General features: G+C 37.1%; 1 protein-coding gene across 1 annotated transcript in view; it reads right to left on the bottom strand.

Moving 5' to 3' along the window:
• NRP1 (neuropilin 1) overlaps positions 1-15,359 on the bottom strand; it is a 500,773-nt gene that overhangs the window by 42,678 nt on the left and 442,736 nt on the right. The window contains exons 13-15 of the mRNA XM_044066709.1: positions 13,422-13,583; positions 3,145-3,416; positions 683-767 (exon numbers count right to left, since the gene is read on the bottom strand). Of these exons, the coding sequence (XP_043922644.1) occupies positions 683-767; positions 3,145-3,416; positions 13,422-13,583 (519 nt within the window). The remainder of the gene's footprint in view (positions 1-682; positions 768-3,144; positions 3,417-13,421; positions 13,584-15,359) is intronic.

A 15,359-nucleotide genomic window follows, 5' to 3' on the forward strand; every position in this document is an offset into this window, starting at 1 on the left:
GGTAAATATTACTTTATAAATTTAGTTTGGCAGCTTTGTGTTTATTAAAAGACAATTCATTGTCAGGGTTTGAATATGTTTTAACTATTTAATTTGCATTTCCTTGTTTATATACTGGACTCCTGTCACATCCTTCCCAGGCAAAAAGCTGTTTCCTGCTAAAAGACCAGCTTCCCATTTTCTTTTGTATATCTTATCAGTCTTTAAGAACATTTCCTCCAGTTTAGAACTTACTTCTTCACTAGTCAGTTTCTATGTTATGTTTATTATTTATTGTTCTTCGAGTTATTGTACTTTACCAGCACTTGGGATTCCACTTTTGGACCAGCTTCCTTAAATGGTCGAGAGCATACATTTCCTGCACTCTGACGCACTTCCTCTGCTGCTTTTTGACTTCACAGACTTTTTCTTTTGAATGCATGCCACTAAGATTACTGGTTCCTACACACATCTTCATGTGGAGTCACAATGTACTTAAAAGTCTATAACCCTTTGTTAACTGCAGTCCACGACCTGCTTCAGGAAAGGTTTAGAAACAGTCTGGCATGCTACATACTGAATGAAAGGGACTGGGCAAGAAACATTATGTACATTGAAAAGTAATACTATCAAGTGTGACTGGTTAACCCCCTAGTAATTACATCATACTTAATTACATCATACTTAATTACATCATACATACCCGTGCAAGGAACACTATCTTGTATGGCAACGTCATCTACTGCGATATCCCCTTCATCTTCACCAATGTGTCCTTCAATTATAACCTAATAAGAAAACAACAACATTCAATCAACAGATTTAAAAAAAATGTGGCATTGACAAGTAATCAGGTTAATTACATTTTTTCTATTAGTTTTAGAGTTAAACCAAGTTATTAGTCTAAAGCAATATTTCTAAAATATTCAGTTCTGGAGAACTCAGAGGCTCAGCGAGTACTGACATGGCACACACAAATGCACAGTAATTTCAGGGCTGATTATATTTTATATTAAGTAGGGTTTCAGGATTAAAGCAACCTGCATGGTTAAGAGGAGGGGGAGGCTTAGAATGTAATTGACTACAGTTGTCAGAAGACACAAACTGCAGTGTTTATCCCCACTGGCTGATGACTAGAAAAACTCCGTCAGCAAATTAACTTTCTCTGTGCAGTATTGCCTGTGTTTTCCTGCAATTCACTTTTATAAATCTGTCTGAGGAGAATGTGTACTCTATGTTTTTGTTACTAAACAGTATCTGGACTAAGCAGAAGGGTTGGCTGTTAATTACACATTTAGTATCAGGAAATAATATTACTGGAACACAACATTCCAATCAATCATTTTAAAGAAAGGACAATATGAAAGATTACTTTGCTAGATTGAAATCATTTTAATGGTCATCCAAATGGACCCACAGACTTCATATGCACGGTAAACTGTATTTTAGAGTCATTGCTACAATGCTGATTACAGTATTTAAAGCATGCAGCTATTATGTCTAATGGAAGAAAGAAAGAAAAACATGAGACAAAAATACTTTCTGATGTTGAATTTATGAGTTGTTAAAATTGAGTTGAAATGTACTTTTATGGCATGTAGTATAGTTCTACTAACTAGACTAGAGAATTGCAGACCTGTTACTGTCAAATTTTGTTTTCAAACATCACAGTGCTAAACATGTTGGACCATTTTCTAAAATTATTTAACAGCAGCCTTCTGAAGAACCTGCTGAGGCACTTGAGATAAGCAATATGTTGCCTAAACAGCAAAACTACTTTCTAGACGCCGTGTGTAATGAAAAACAAACACACACACACACACACACACACACACACACACACACACACACACACACACACACACGCACACACACACACACACACACACACACAAATAAATGAGTACACGGTTAAGATGTATGTTGGACCATGCATGTTTCAAGCAATTCCACCTGAAACAAATACTGTTCTGTGCTTTGATCGCTACTTGAAGGACATGCATGCCCCAAAGAAAGTCAGCAATAATGTTTTTTGTTATTTCTTACACATATACATCTTGTATTTGACAAGTCTACAAACTATTAATTAACAATGCAATTTCCAGCAATACTGTACTCTGAACAGTGCAAGCAATTTTGTAGAGCAATGGACGGCATATGGTGTACTGAAAAAAATGAAAACCAGTGTAAAGGAAGCAGTAACTTTGCTTCAAGTAATACTTTACAAATGTTTTTCAGTAATCATATGGCTGAACAGCTCTACTTCACTTGACCTAAAACTCATTTGACTGACACCCAATTGACCTAAATTTCATTTGACTGACAACTCTTTTGACTGACTCCCATTTCACAGACAGCTTACAATGCTGAATTTCAAAATACTACATCTTAAACCATAGACAAGCACAATTAGAAGATCAATAACTAACCCTTTCCAGAACTTAAAACTACTTACTAACCCTTTTAACAGAAACGGGACAATGTACAACCAAACTAGATGGGGGGTATGCCCCTCCAATTATATATACTAACTCCAGTATCACACTACAGTGGGGAAAAGGGCATATACCTTTAACCTACGCTACAGTACTCTACACAGTGTCACTACTGCTGGGAATGCCAAAACATTCACCAAATTACTTTAGATACTTCCCATAAAAATTTAAATAGAAAAACCCACAATTAGCTACACTACAACACTACTTTCTACTTGACTATCGGAATTCTAACAGTCAGCACTATAAGTTACAGTAATTCTTATTATCACAAACAAGTCACAGGTGTAGGAAAACCCACAACAAGTCTATGTCTTACATGTCAGTGAAATGGGAGTCAGTCAAATGAAATTTAGGTCAGTTGGGTAATGGTCAAATGGGTGTCAGTGAAATGAGTTTTAGGTCAAGTGAAGTAGACCAGGCTGAACATATACTGTTCTTACTTGCATTTAGGCATAAAAAGGAAGAGCTTTACAGTCCAATGCATTGTATTGCTTCCACTGTTCTTTTATTTTTTTCCTAAACAGATAAGGAAGGACTAAAACACAGTAATGTTACTAGTGTACATATTTGATTAACGTGTAGAGTTTGCACAGTGATATGCATAGTCATCCCATGCTCCTGTGTGCTACCACATAACTCAGCTGTATCACTTGATAGAGACATTTACCTGGTAAAGCTTTGGAGGATGATGAAGAGAAATGTGGCTCTCTTTCCAATGGGTGACTTGATGCCCACTGTGAGACCACAAAACATGATCTACTGTGTTTTTAGTTAAGAATTCCCTTAACAGTATCCTCAGCATCCCTCTAGCTGTTGACACGCGATACCAAAACGAGATGCAATATGTGGAATGCTTTGGGAAAATAAAAGGGCTCAGCAGTCTTGCAACTTCACCATTCCTTTTTCCAGTGTTGTCTGTAGTAATATATTTGCTTTTCTCTGAAAAACAAATGTTTTTATGTTATTATTTTTAAACTTTATAAGACTAGGCATGGATGTATATAATTAATGTTCTTATTTTTTTCTGTCTTCATTGTCTTACTCAAACGTATGCACCAATTTCAGGGTAAGCTTTCAGTGTGATCAACAATGTTCTGAAAGGCTGCCTATTCAGCATTGCTCATCTTCAGAGAATAATCATATTCACCTTATTAGCAACTGATACTAGCTGTTTTATAAACTTTTACGTACCTAGCTGAGTGCGTACCTTTTGTTATTATTACTTACATTTTATATGACAAACTATCTTCTACCAAACGTTTAAGACCTATGTTGACTTGCCTTACTAATTAATCATGTCTATACCTATCCTGCTTATCACAGTGTGGTAACTGTTCATCAGAAGATGCTTGTGTTTATATCTAACCACTTTAAAAAGGTTTGCTCTTATTTTAATAACTTGATTTACAGTTCTTTCCTTAAGGTGTTACCTAAAATTTTCATTCAAGCTACATCAGATACTGTACTGTTAAAACCCACCAAAATATTTAAACATCTGTCTGTTTTTATCATCTGATCTCACATCAACATGCAGTATCAAGCCAAGTAAAAATGTCCCCAGAAACAAAAGTGATGCACTTATCATAACTTTAAATCTGTAAGGATGCATCCATGTTCAGAAACTCATAGGACTAAAGTCATGGGGATTAGGACCACTTGGCAGTCCAACGTTTTCAGGCTGCGATATAATTCCCTCATCTTATAATGCACCTCACTGCTCTCCCGTTCCTGATCTCAGGTTAGTCATGCTAAGGAAAAAAAATATAAGACACATAAGACTTTCTTAACCCTGATGAAGGAAGATGAGTGGAATCATTTAAAAGCGTGGAACTATTTTTACAGATCTATCATCATGGTAAACACATAGCTTTCATGTTTGAAAAGAAGGAGTCCATGTTTGGTAACTCTTAAGATGGACTTCCAAGCTCTTCCTACTTAATGGACCCCTAGGAGAACAAAGTCTTGTAGCTCTAAAGGCAGATCTGAATTAAATCTGGAAATGAGATGCAGCTAATAAAGCTTCTCATAGATATTCATACAAGATATGGAAATGAGATGCAGTTAATAAAGCTTCTCGTAGACATTCACATAAGATCAGATAGCTGATAATAAAATATCATCATGGGCTGTACTTCTGAAAAAGGCTACAAAGGTAGATTAAACCTCAGTGGAATGTGTCTTAGTAAATTGTACTGATGGCTTATAATGCTTAGTATAGCAACATTTGACATTTGTTTTGGGTTCTTGTGGGAAGGTGAGATATTTTGCAGGAGTGCAAATGGATGGATGGATGGATGGATGGAGAAACTGTGACAGAATGGAAGGGTGCCAAATAACCCCTTAATATAAGTGCCCTTAACAACGTGTCCATGGTTCTCACTTTCAATGCTGATTGATGGAGGGCTGTTCCAGTGGGAAACAACTGGATAGGGACTCAAGGATGATGCCCGCTATTTGTAGGCAGATTGTGACTGCTTGATGACTACAATAATCTCTGCCTCAGAACCTGTGGCCATTCTGAAAATGTCCTTGGTTGTTAGGATTCTTCCCATATTGATCTTTATTTTGCTGCTGCCCATATGTAAGCCATATTTGATGGATGCCTTTCTGTATTTTGGAAAACATGCCTTAAGGAATAATTAAATCATTTCTATGAGCAGCTAGAGACTTACCCTCCTTTTCCATATTCATTAAGTGTTCCTATACAAAAAAGGTCCATGCATGGGGCATTCATAAGGCTCACTTTAGCATCTTCTGTAAAGCTGATCAATCTGAGGCATGAATGCCAACAATTTATTTATTTACTTACTTACATTTGTTTACTGGGAAATTCTGACTGGACGCAGGTCCTTTTTCAGCGGATGCTTGGGGAGAAAAGCTCCACATCATGTACATGATAAATAGAGATACAAAGTTGCAGCAATTGTAAACAACATTACAGGTTTCTGGCTTTATCACAATAACAAGATATTGATTATCAACAGTATATATAGAAAATGTTGCAAGTTAAGATAGTTTCTTGTTGTTTAGAGTATTAGTAACAAAGTTGTCAGACAAGATTTTAAAGTATGTAAAGACAACTAGCTGATTCTGACTGTGGTTAGTAGTGGCGGTAGTGTAGTTGGGTTAAGAGTCTAGGTGGGGGGGGGGTAAGGGTAAGAACTATACCCGATCCTACTTCACTGGCAGAACTTTCAGCAGTATTATAAGCTATTAAGCTATGTGCATCATGAGAATTGTCATGGTGGATATTGTTACATAAATGGACACAAGCTGGTCTTTTGTGGTCCATCAGACCACTGAGTGATGGTTCAAAGCACTTAGCTCTTACAGAGCATAGAGAAGTAATGCTCTGAGGTACCACAAGCTGGTCTTTTGTGGTCCATCAGACCACTGAGTGATGGTTCAAAGCACTTAGCTCTTACAGAGCATAGAGAAGTAATGCTGTGAGGTACCACAAGCTGGTCTTTTGTGGTCCATCAGACCACTGAGTGATGGTTCAAAGCACTTAGCTCTTACAGAGCATAGAGAAGTAATGCTCTGAGGTACAAATGAGCTGATTCAAGTAGTACAGTGTGACTTGAACCAAACTGACTTAAGTCTGGAGCCGTAACTACTCCTAATAAAGTAGGAATAACTTAATGGGTAAATTAGAATCTTTGGGATATCAAGATAATATTTTTCTATAAATGTTCTTATCCTTCATATTCCCCCCAAAAACTTACCATCTAAGGGATTAAACATACTTATATCCATAGTTATGACTTTTCTAAATTAGTTACTTTTAATATTTATACTTACTTCTTTGTAGGTAGTCATGCAAGTAGCTTTACATAAATGTACATAGTTTGTTTATTTTTTCTTGTATATAGTTTATTTTCCTTGTTATGTTGTTTATTGTTTTTCTTTCATTATATGTATGATTGTTATTATAATAAAAAACTTTAAATAAAAGAAATTTGAAAAAAAAGTTGATTTCTCCCACTCCATTTGTCTTCTGTTTGACTCTAAACATGTTAATCAGCCATTCAGTGCTTCTGGGTTATCCCTGAAAAGGTTCACTTGTGTCCCATGTTTAATAAAGGAATAAAATAAAAATTTTGTTAGACATATTACTTTGAAACACTACCAAAAACTTCACTATATGGGTCAAACAATTAACTGTCTTCAAGAAAATAGTGCAGGATACAAACATATGCTTCCCTAAGTAGGCCACTACTGTGGAATCTTTATAAAAGGATGGACCATAGCATTCTGAGGTGAAGACTTCAACCAAAAACTCCATTCTTTGAGAGGGCACAGGACACAGTCTGATATTTTTAGAAGTAGAGCTATCATACTGAGATTGTCACAGGCAATGTTGGTGGCAATGTTAAGAATGGTGACCAATAGTAAGAACATTCAGGAAGACTGCCGGACTGACCAGAACATTTTCTGCAGAATCCATAGAGGGGAGGACAGGAGAACAGTTGGCCAGCTCCTTACCTGATGAATCAAATTCAGGACTTCCCCCAATTTAGAGATGTCAAGAAGAGACACAAGGGTGTCAAGTGTCCTCATCATCAACCAAATCAGCCAGAGGGGATTCTGTAGGAGAATCCCCATGCTTCCTCTTATACTTTGCTTTTTCATACACCTTTGAAGAGGTGAGTCAGAAGAAATGGTAAGCTTCTTTTTGTATGCAAAAAGGGATCTGCTGAAGTGCTTCATCTTTTCTGCCTCGCATGACAATCTACAGAGCCTGAAACTGGGAACAGAAATGGCTGGAGCTGAAAAATGCTGGTATCAATCCAGAATATATTATGGAGGGAAACCACATCAAAGAAGAATGCTGGATTGGAATCAAGACAGGCATCAATATTTGCATCAGTCCCAAAGCAACTCTGGTCAGATTCCCAACTATTAACGCTAAAAGCTGCAACAATGGTAGTGAAAACATAAGGCCTGAAGTCTGTGCCAAAGGCTGGAGGCCAAGAACAGACCTAGGAGTCATCATTCTGGCTGAAGGTACTGATGTTAAACTGACAGACCAACAGAGACATTGGTATCAAACTGGCCAATGCAGAATTCACCACTGATGGTGAAGGAAGGATATCTGCAGTGATTCTGTACTGGTCAATGGAAGCCTCTTTGGATGTCAGAGCCAAAACATGAGGATCAACAAGTAAAACCTTGGTATCTTGGATTAGGGAATATAAGTGACGGTCAGTGCTTCATTGCCTGTTTGAAAAAAAAAAAAAAACAGAAGGGGAAGACAGCCAAGAAAATTTCCATTGAGCTCAATAAGATGCTTCTACAAACTCATCATAATTAAAATTAAATACATTAGATGTGGGGCACCTTATTACAGTACTGAGAAGATAGAAGTATTGCAATCTCTTTATCATGTGCCAGATCAGCTACAATAGAACCACAAGAATTAGCTGCAGCAACTACAGAGGAGGCAGATGTCTCTATGACCTTCACGTCATTGTAAACACAGATTTTTCAAACACTTTAATGTTACTTCAACTACAGGAGGTCAAATATGTGCATACCTATCATCTTTTTAGCAGATTCGTTAACATATTGTTTTACTGGAACTGAGACTGAAGGAACACACAACTTCTGGGTCACAAAAATGAACTTTGAGATCACAAAATTTTTTTTATACAACTAACACTGTATATGTCCTTCATAAGAATGTGTAGGAGAACTCAGCACAGATCTAGCACTTAAATGGAAAATGACTTTTGCAGAAATAAATCATGCACTTACTGTGCCTGTCCTCTGCATGGATTTTTTTTATCCACAGCGAACTTTATCATCATAGGGATCATAGGGGATTACTAGGCTATTGACCCAGAAGTCATTTTAAGCCTAGCCATTTAAACCCATTATAATACCATAGAAGTGCTAGTCAATACCCAAGATTGCATTTAGTGATGGCTGCCCATGTCCAGGAGGGTTGTGTATGCTATCCCTGGTAAGAATTTAAGGTGCCCCATCCACTCATCCAGGTTTCTCTTGAACAGTGTCATAGAGGTGCTTTGTTTCACATGAATTGGTAGCCTGTTCCAAAGATGTGGCAGTTGCTGGGAGCTTTAGTTGTACTGTAGACAGTTCATTGGCTATGGCTTGAATGGTTAAATAATATTAAATTATTCTAAAAGGTAATATTTAAAATGTTCAGTTTTTGAAAGCATTTGTTACCATACAAAGTGTTTTCACTTTGGTGCTAAGTATCTAATTAATATGTTTCTGCTGCTATTTTGTCATTATGTATTATATCTTTATCAACCTTATGCTCTAAAATTGAAATAGGGCAGTCAAATAAAAGAAAAACAGCAAAATTCCAATAACATTAATAATACAAAAAGGTTTCTCCCAACAGCAAGGTAGACGAATGAACTGTAAACTAAACAGCAGAAGATGCTTTAATATATGCAGAGGCAAACAGTCACACTACTGGAAAGAAGGTGGCAACAAGTTTTTTTTTTTACATAGAAAAATGACAGACATACAAACAACCAGGAAAACAATGGTGAAAGAAGAAACAAAAAGGCAAAAATAGCCTACTAGAACAATGGAGTTCCACCTGCCAGTGGGGTAAGGTGTTAGGGTGGTGGTAAGGTCAAAATCCTAAAAAAGACCACTCTGACAAACATTTTTGAAAGAAGCTAAACTAATTACCTCAAACAGTAAAGAGCAATGTAGTGTGCCAGTATAAACAAATAAAGCACTCCATCATTTTATATGACATTTTCAAAAAATAAACAATAAGTCATCTGGTGATCATCTAAGCTATTTCAATAGCAAGGAAGCTGTAATGTGCAGTAATTTGCATTAAGGGTAGGGGTGTTTGGCAGCTTTGGCAGGGAAGAAAATGGGATTGAAAAGAAGCTGCTTATTAAATTCATTTTGTGGTGAAGAAATCTTTGAATGCTTGAGTTTTCTTTTGTTTATCTGTGCACCTTCATGGGCTACTGTGCACTTTTTTACTGGATATATACATAGATAGACAGATGTAAGTTGTTCTTCAAGCAGCTGTCTGCCATCATCTATGTCTCACAGTTTTAGATTCATAGATTAGTACTAAGCTAACTGCCCTTACGAGCCATTTTAAGCTTAGCCAATTATCCCTTTTGAGACTCAAACCCTGCATGTTGTGTTTGTATGGCAAACACCTTAACCATTAGGCCACCCTTCCCCTTCTTCCTCAGACTTTCTGTCTAACTTTCTGTGGTACCTGGTCAGCTTACCACTCAGAGGCTGTGGCTTCCCCACATTAAAACCTAGTGTAACTGATTGGAATAGGGGGCAGAAAGGAAGGTTCCTAGGCCCTGGCATGGTACCACCTTACAGCAGCAGAAAATTTGGTATCCCCTACCCAGTGTCCTATTGTTTTATGGTAGGGTACAGAAAGGTATACTAATAACTTAGGTGTCCCTGGAATAAGATTATCACATTGATGCAAACTAACAGCGGTTTCCTAATTAGGATAAGGATTATGATTTCTCCCTCTTTATTTAGGACAATCCCTGTTTGGGCCACTGGGATTCTGGCAAAGTACATGGAACATGAAAATGTCTTGCGCTTTTAGGACAAAAGTATTTACTAAGTTTCATGTAATAGCTGAATAAAGCATCTATTTTGTATCAAATTCTGAACATTTTTCTTTTACTTTTGCAATAAATCAAAGACCAGCTGCACTTTGGGCATCTGCAAAGGTGCCAAGCCTATTCCTGATGTATATGAATAAAATCCAGACGGTCAAGGCAGCAATTCTAATTAATTTTTTTTTTGAGGTGGTAACAAGCAGGAGAACTAAAAAAAGACTGGTTGCAAATCAGCAAGGACTTGTCAAACGTAACTAACTACATGGTGGCCATGGGTTCAGGAATGGTTTCCCCTTATTTCAGTGTCTGATAAAATCAGTAGACTGGCTGCACCTGCATCAGCTGACAGTCTGAAGCTTGGGTTATGATGACTGTATTTGGTAAAACAACTACTTTGGAAGAGGTGATATTTTATGTTGTGGATGAGACAGATGACTAAATTACAAGAGGATGCATCTGGCTTCTAACGATAGAGAAAAAGTGATTCCTACTAAACAAGCTTTTAATATGGACATTGCAGTGCAGCACGGGGGGGGGGCGATGCACACCGCAGTGTGTCATCCTTCAAATGAGGCAGTTAACCGGGGTCCCACCAGCCCATGGTCATAATTCAGGAGGATGCAAAAGATCCCACTTACTTATCAAAAAGAATAGGGGTTATTTGTTTACAATCATTATACTAAAATCATATACTTATCACTGTGGTGGTGGTGCTGCGGTAGCATTGTCGCCTCACAGTTAGACGTTGCACGTTCGATTCTTAGAGCGTCTTCTGTGTGTCGACATGCGTGAATGGGCGTTCCTTCGTTGAAGGTTGTGCGTTATGCCCGGCAAGTCAGCATGTAAAAATCTACTGCCAATCATTAGCAGACCGGATTTCCGCTGTGGCAACCCCTAACCGGGAAAAGCCGAAAGGCAGTTTTTATACTAAAAACATATACTTCTTCAGCACATCATTAAACATGGACAGCCAAACTAAATAATTTCCACTTATTTTCCAAGTAAATACAAATCCTTCTTATTTTTAATCAATATATGCAACACTTCTTATTTTTAATCAATATATGCAACAATTTACACACTGCTATATACAGCTTCCTATACTTACCTATTTCTTATATGAATATGGCCCCCTTTTTCATAGGATCACAGGAAGTTACTAGGCTAATGGCCATAGGGCCCTTACAAATCTACCCAAGTTCCACCCTTATTTCCACAATTAGCACCAAATGCTTATATCCAAGAGGGATACAGGTGGAATCCCAGTGATGAATTTATGGTTACCCATCCAACTGTTCAGATTGCATTTAAAGAGGGCCAATAATGTGCTCTGTTTGACATGAAGTGGGAGTCTGTTCCAAAGGTGTGGTAACCTCTGGGAGACAAATCTGTCCCTCCAGCAGGTTCTACTAATGTCACATACCAGGTTAAGGTCTTTACAGCAGGTAATCCATGTACCACTTGACTTGTGGATATGCAGCATTTCTAGTAAAACAGAGTCAGAAATTGCCTTACATGCAAGGCAGAGATCGCCTCTGAGTAGTCTGTATGAAACAGAATAAAGTGACAGTGATTTCAGATGATCCACATAGGACAGGTGCTGAAGACCTTGAGTTTTCCTTGTAAGGAACCTTTGTGGTTTCTCCAGTTACTGCAGGTGCCTGAAAAGGTACATACCAAAAGGGGCATTGTACTCAATTATTGACCTGATGAGGGAAAAGTACAGGGAGGTAATAACTTCTTTTTTTTTCCAGAGGCAATGCCCTTACTTATGAGATGACCAACATAGAATGCCCTTCTTACCACTGGAGACATGGTGATCAAAGGTAAGGTTTCTGTCAACCTGTGTGCCCATGTCTCTCACCACTGAGTGCGTACTTAGGGTGTTGCTATTGATGTTGTAGTTAGCAGGAACATCACTCTTATCAAAAGAGATGATGATGCATTTTTTACAATGAGTCTAAGACTATGACTTTGGCACCAGTCATTTGTTTGTGTAAGTCCCTTTTGTATGATGTTGACATAATTTGGAGATTCTATGACCTCTCCCAATTTGCAGTCATCAGCAAACTTCGTCAGCCACAGACCTTCAGTTTTTGCTTGCACTTCGGAGAAATAGATTCCAAAAAACAGAGGTCCCAGGACTGATCCCTGTGGAACATCACTGGTTATAGGTCAGGTCTGTTGTTGGAGGTGGATTCCCCTATTTTGACTATATCATAATAACGCCTACAATTTTGCCACATCCAGAAATTATTTTCTCGATTGCTTCTCTATTATCCAGCTTCTTATTAGAAAAAGTGTCTTCTGTTCTTTGTTTTAATATAAACTAAACAACCGACATACAAATTATATCTATTTTCTCTATATTACTGTTTCACATAAATTCATATACCTATATTCAGTATCCCCAGGATTCAGTCTTACATACATTTTCTGGTGCCCTAACCAAATGTTGTCAGTATGAATACCACCTACTGTTTCTCCTGAAAAGAGGCCACTGGCCTAGAGGGACTAACCTAGCCAATGAAAGGAAAGTAAATAAATAAATATAATGACAGGGTTTAAGTAGGCACCAATGACTAAAGTACAAGACTAACCTATCAGGATTTGATCAGAAGATGGACATAAATGGATCATCTAAAAACAGGCCAAACTTAGGTTTACAACAGTAACATCTGATTAGGTGATGGTATGTAATATCTAGCAGCATTTTGTTTCAACAAAAGAGACGTCTATATGGTTTGTATACAGTACAGTTTGGGAGTAGAGTTATGAAAAGGTAACATGGACACTAACATTTCTTCCAAATTTTCCTTGTTGTGGCACTAAAAAAAAAAAAAAGAAAATAAATGCCACAGAATAGAAACAGTCCTGCACTATATAAATTAAAATACGACAGTATTAAAGCCTGCATGTGCTGAATACAAAACATGTTCAATGGCCAGTACAGAAGATGATAACTGCAATATGTAAATGATAATAATCCACCTCAATTATAGGTAAGAAGTGAGGAAGAACTGGTGGTGGTTCCGAGTTTTAAGTACATCGCACAACTTCTTGAAACGATGCAAGGGCTATTTATTTGTTACACATCTGTACTTGTTAAACAGGACAGAACACTGATCTACATGCTATTGATTAAATAATTAAAAATTATATTTCATGTACAAGTAAAGAAAACTGGACAGAAAGCACAGAAAGCCTATGCGATCTGCTATTAAGCTTATGAGTTCACCTTACTGGAATCTGTGTTGCTTGTTTTTATTTATAATTCTACTGTTCAGCATACAAAAAAGCAAATTATGTTTTCCCTCCTCAGTTGTGAGCTACAACTGCATCTTACTTGTATATGGTGTTACATGTTCTATTTCACTAGTGGTTGTTGAATCGGATCGCACCATCCATTTCAGATTTGTTTGTGTATCATGACGCCAGTTACAAATTGTTTGATTCTGACCCCATTCAAAATTGCAGTCGAAATTCGAATGTTCTGCTTCTACAGTTCCTAGTAAATGAAAATCATCAGTTAAACTAATATTTTACAACAGTTTGCTATCAATTCAGATGATGAATGGTTAATTCAAATGTATATGTGTACAGTGACTCAACACAGTGCGTTCTGCAATTCACATGACAGACAAAGTCAACATACAGATAAAGAATGAAACCACTGCAGTGTTAACCCACATTTAGAGTTGTCTAAATAATACTAGTGGTCATATTAGAAAATATTGCAGAAAACAGAAACATGCACATTTATTATTTACTTTTCCTATCTGTCTTTCTATCTATTTATCTACTACCTTTCTGACATGTCTCTCCATCTAATCTGTATTGTGACAGATCGTCCTAGTCAGTAATGTGTTTACTCATTTGCTGTGGAAGTACACTCATTACAACTGACCACAATTTCATGCACACAGACCCCTGTACTGTCACTGAAGATATAAGTGACTTCATCTCCCATGCTTTTCATATAGAAAAAGTACTCATTATATTTTCTTTGTGTTTCATTTGGAGTGCAGTCCATACCTCTCAACCTCTTACGAGTAAGAAATCTGGGCAAAGCCATGTAAAAAGTGTTACAAACAGGGACAATTTTTAAATATTGCTCTTACAAACTTAGAAAGTTGATAGAATAACAGGTTTTACATTAGCATGAATTTCCTGAAGGGTATGAAGACACACTCAAATGTCTGTCATTATTTTCTAACTTCAATCTTTAATGATTTGCCACTAATTTGCCAGAAAGACACAATTTTATGAAAAATGGTCCAAAAATATAAGGCAAAAATCTGGTACAGTTGAGAGGTATGGTGCCCACTGCAGACATTAGGAGCCTACAATATTGTTGTGATCAATGCAAGCATTCTCAGTCCTTTTTTTAAAATTGCCTCCAGAGGGCAGTGTTGAACTTAAAAAAAATACGATGTATTACTCTTCCCCAAACTATGTAATCTGTTTTACATTGTATCAGAAGGGCACAAACCTTGTATTTTGTGTCTTATTATGGATATGATGAAAGTGTGTGTCATATTAGCTTTCTGCATGATTTTCAAGTCAGTTTTTTTTTCAAGAAATACATAAACAAAATTTAAAAAGTTATTTTAGAGCTAGGAACTTTTTTAAGACCACCCACGATATTAATTCACAGGCCATGGCTATGCATTTCAGCAATATAAAAATCTGTCTAAAAAACGCTAAACTACTTCTATGAAAAACGTTTAAAGAAAAAAATATGCACAGTGCAGTTTCATAAGACCAGTACAAAACCTGCAAGCTGTAGAACTAGACAAGATTATACTGTGCATTGAGCGATTTTTATTATTTTAATGAACACTGAAGAACTACTGTAATTTACTACAAGAAAACATCTTCATGTATGTTAACATACGTGCATGCAGGTCTTTTTAGCTGACATCCTAACACTTAAGATTCCTGATCGGTTCTTTCTGATAAGCGTCACTGCTATCAGTTAATAGAAAAGTACAGTTGTGTACACTTACCATAAATGTAGATGTTCGAGTGTATTCACTGTTGCAGTCATTATATTTGGGTAATCTACTAGCAGGTTGTCCTCAGTCGGCCTGAATAACAAAGTCTTGGGTCCTGCGTTGGTTGCTGTCTCCTCTTCTATAACGTCAGGTCAACAGGGGTATAAAACATGCAGCCGATGCCATTTTATTCAGTTTTTCTTGCCCCAGATGTCAGGTGCCCCCCAAATGGGGAGCAAAAAAAAAAAAAAGAAAAAAAAAATATATATTGCACTTTTAGAAACATA

Source organism: Protopterus annectens, chromosome 3.part1 (assembly GCF_019279795.1).
Source record: "Protopterus annectens isolate FY-2018-M chromosome 3.part1, PAN1.0, whole genome shotgun sequence".
Taxonomy (NCBI): Eukaryota; Metazoa; Chordata; order Ceratodontiformes; family Protopteridae; genus Protopterus; species Protopterus annectens.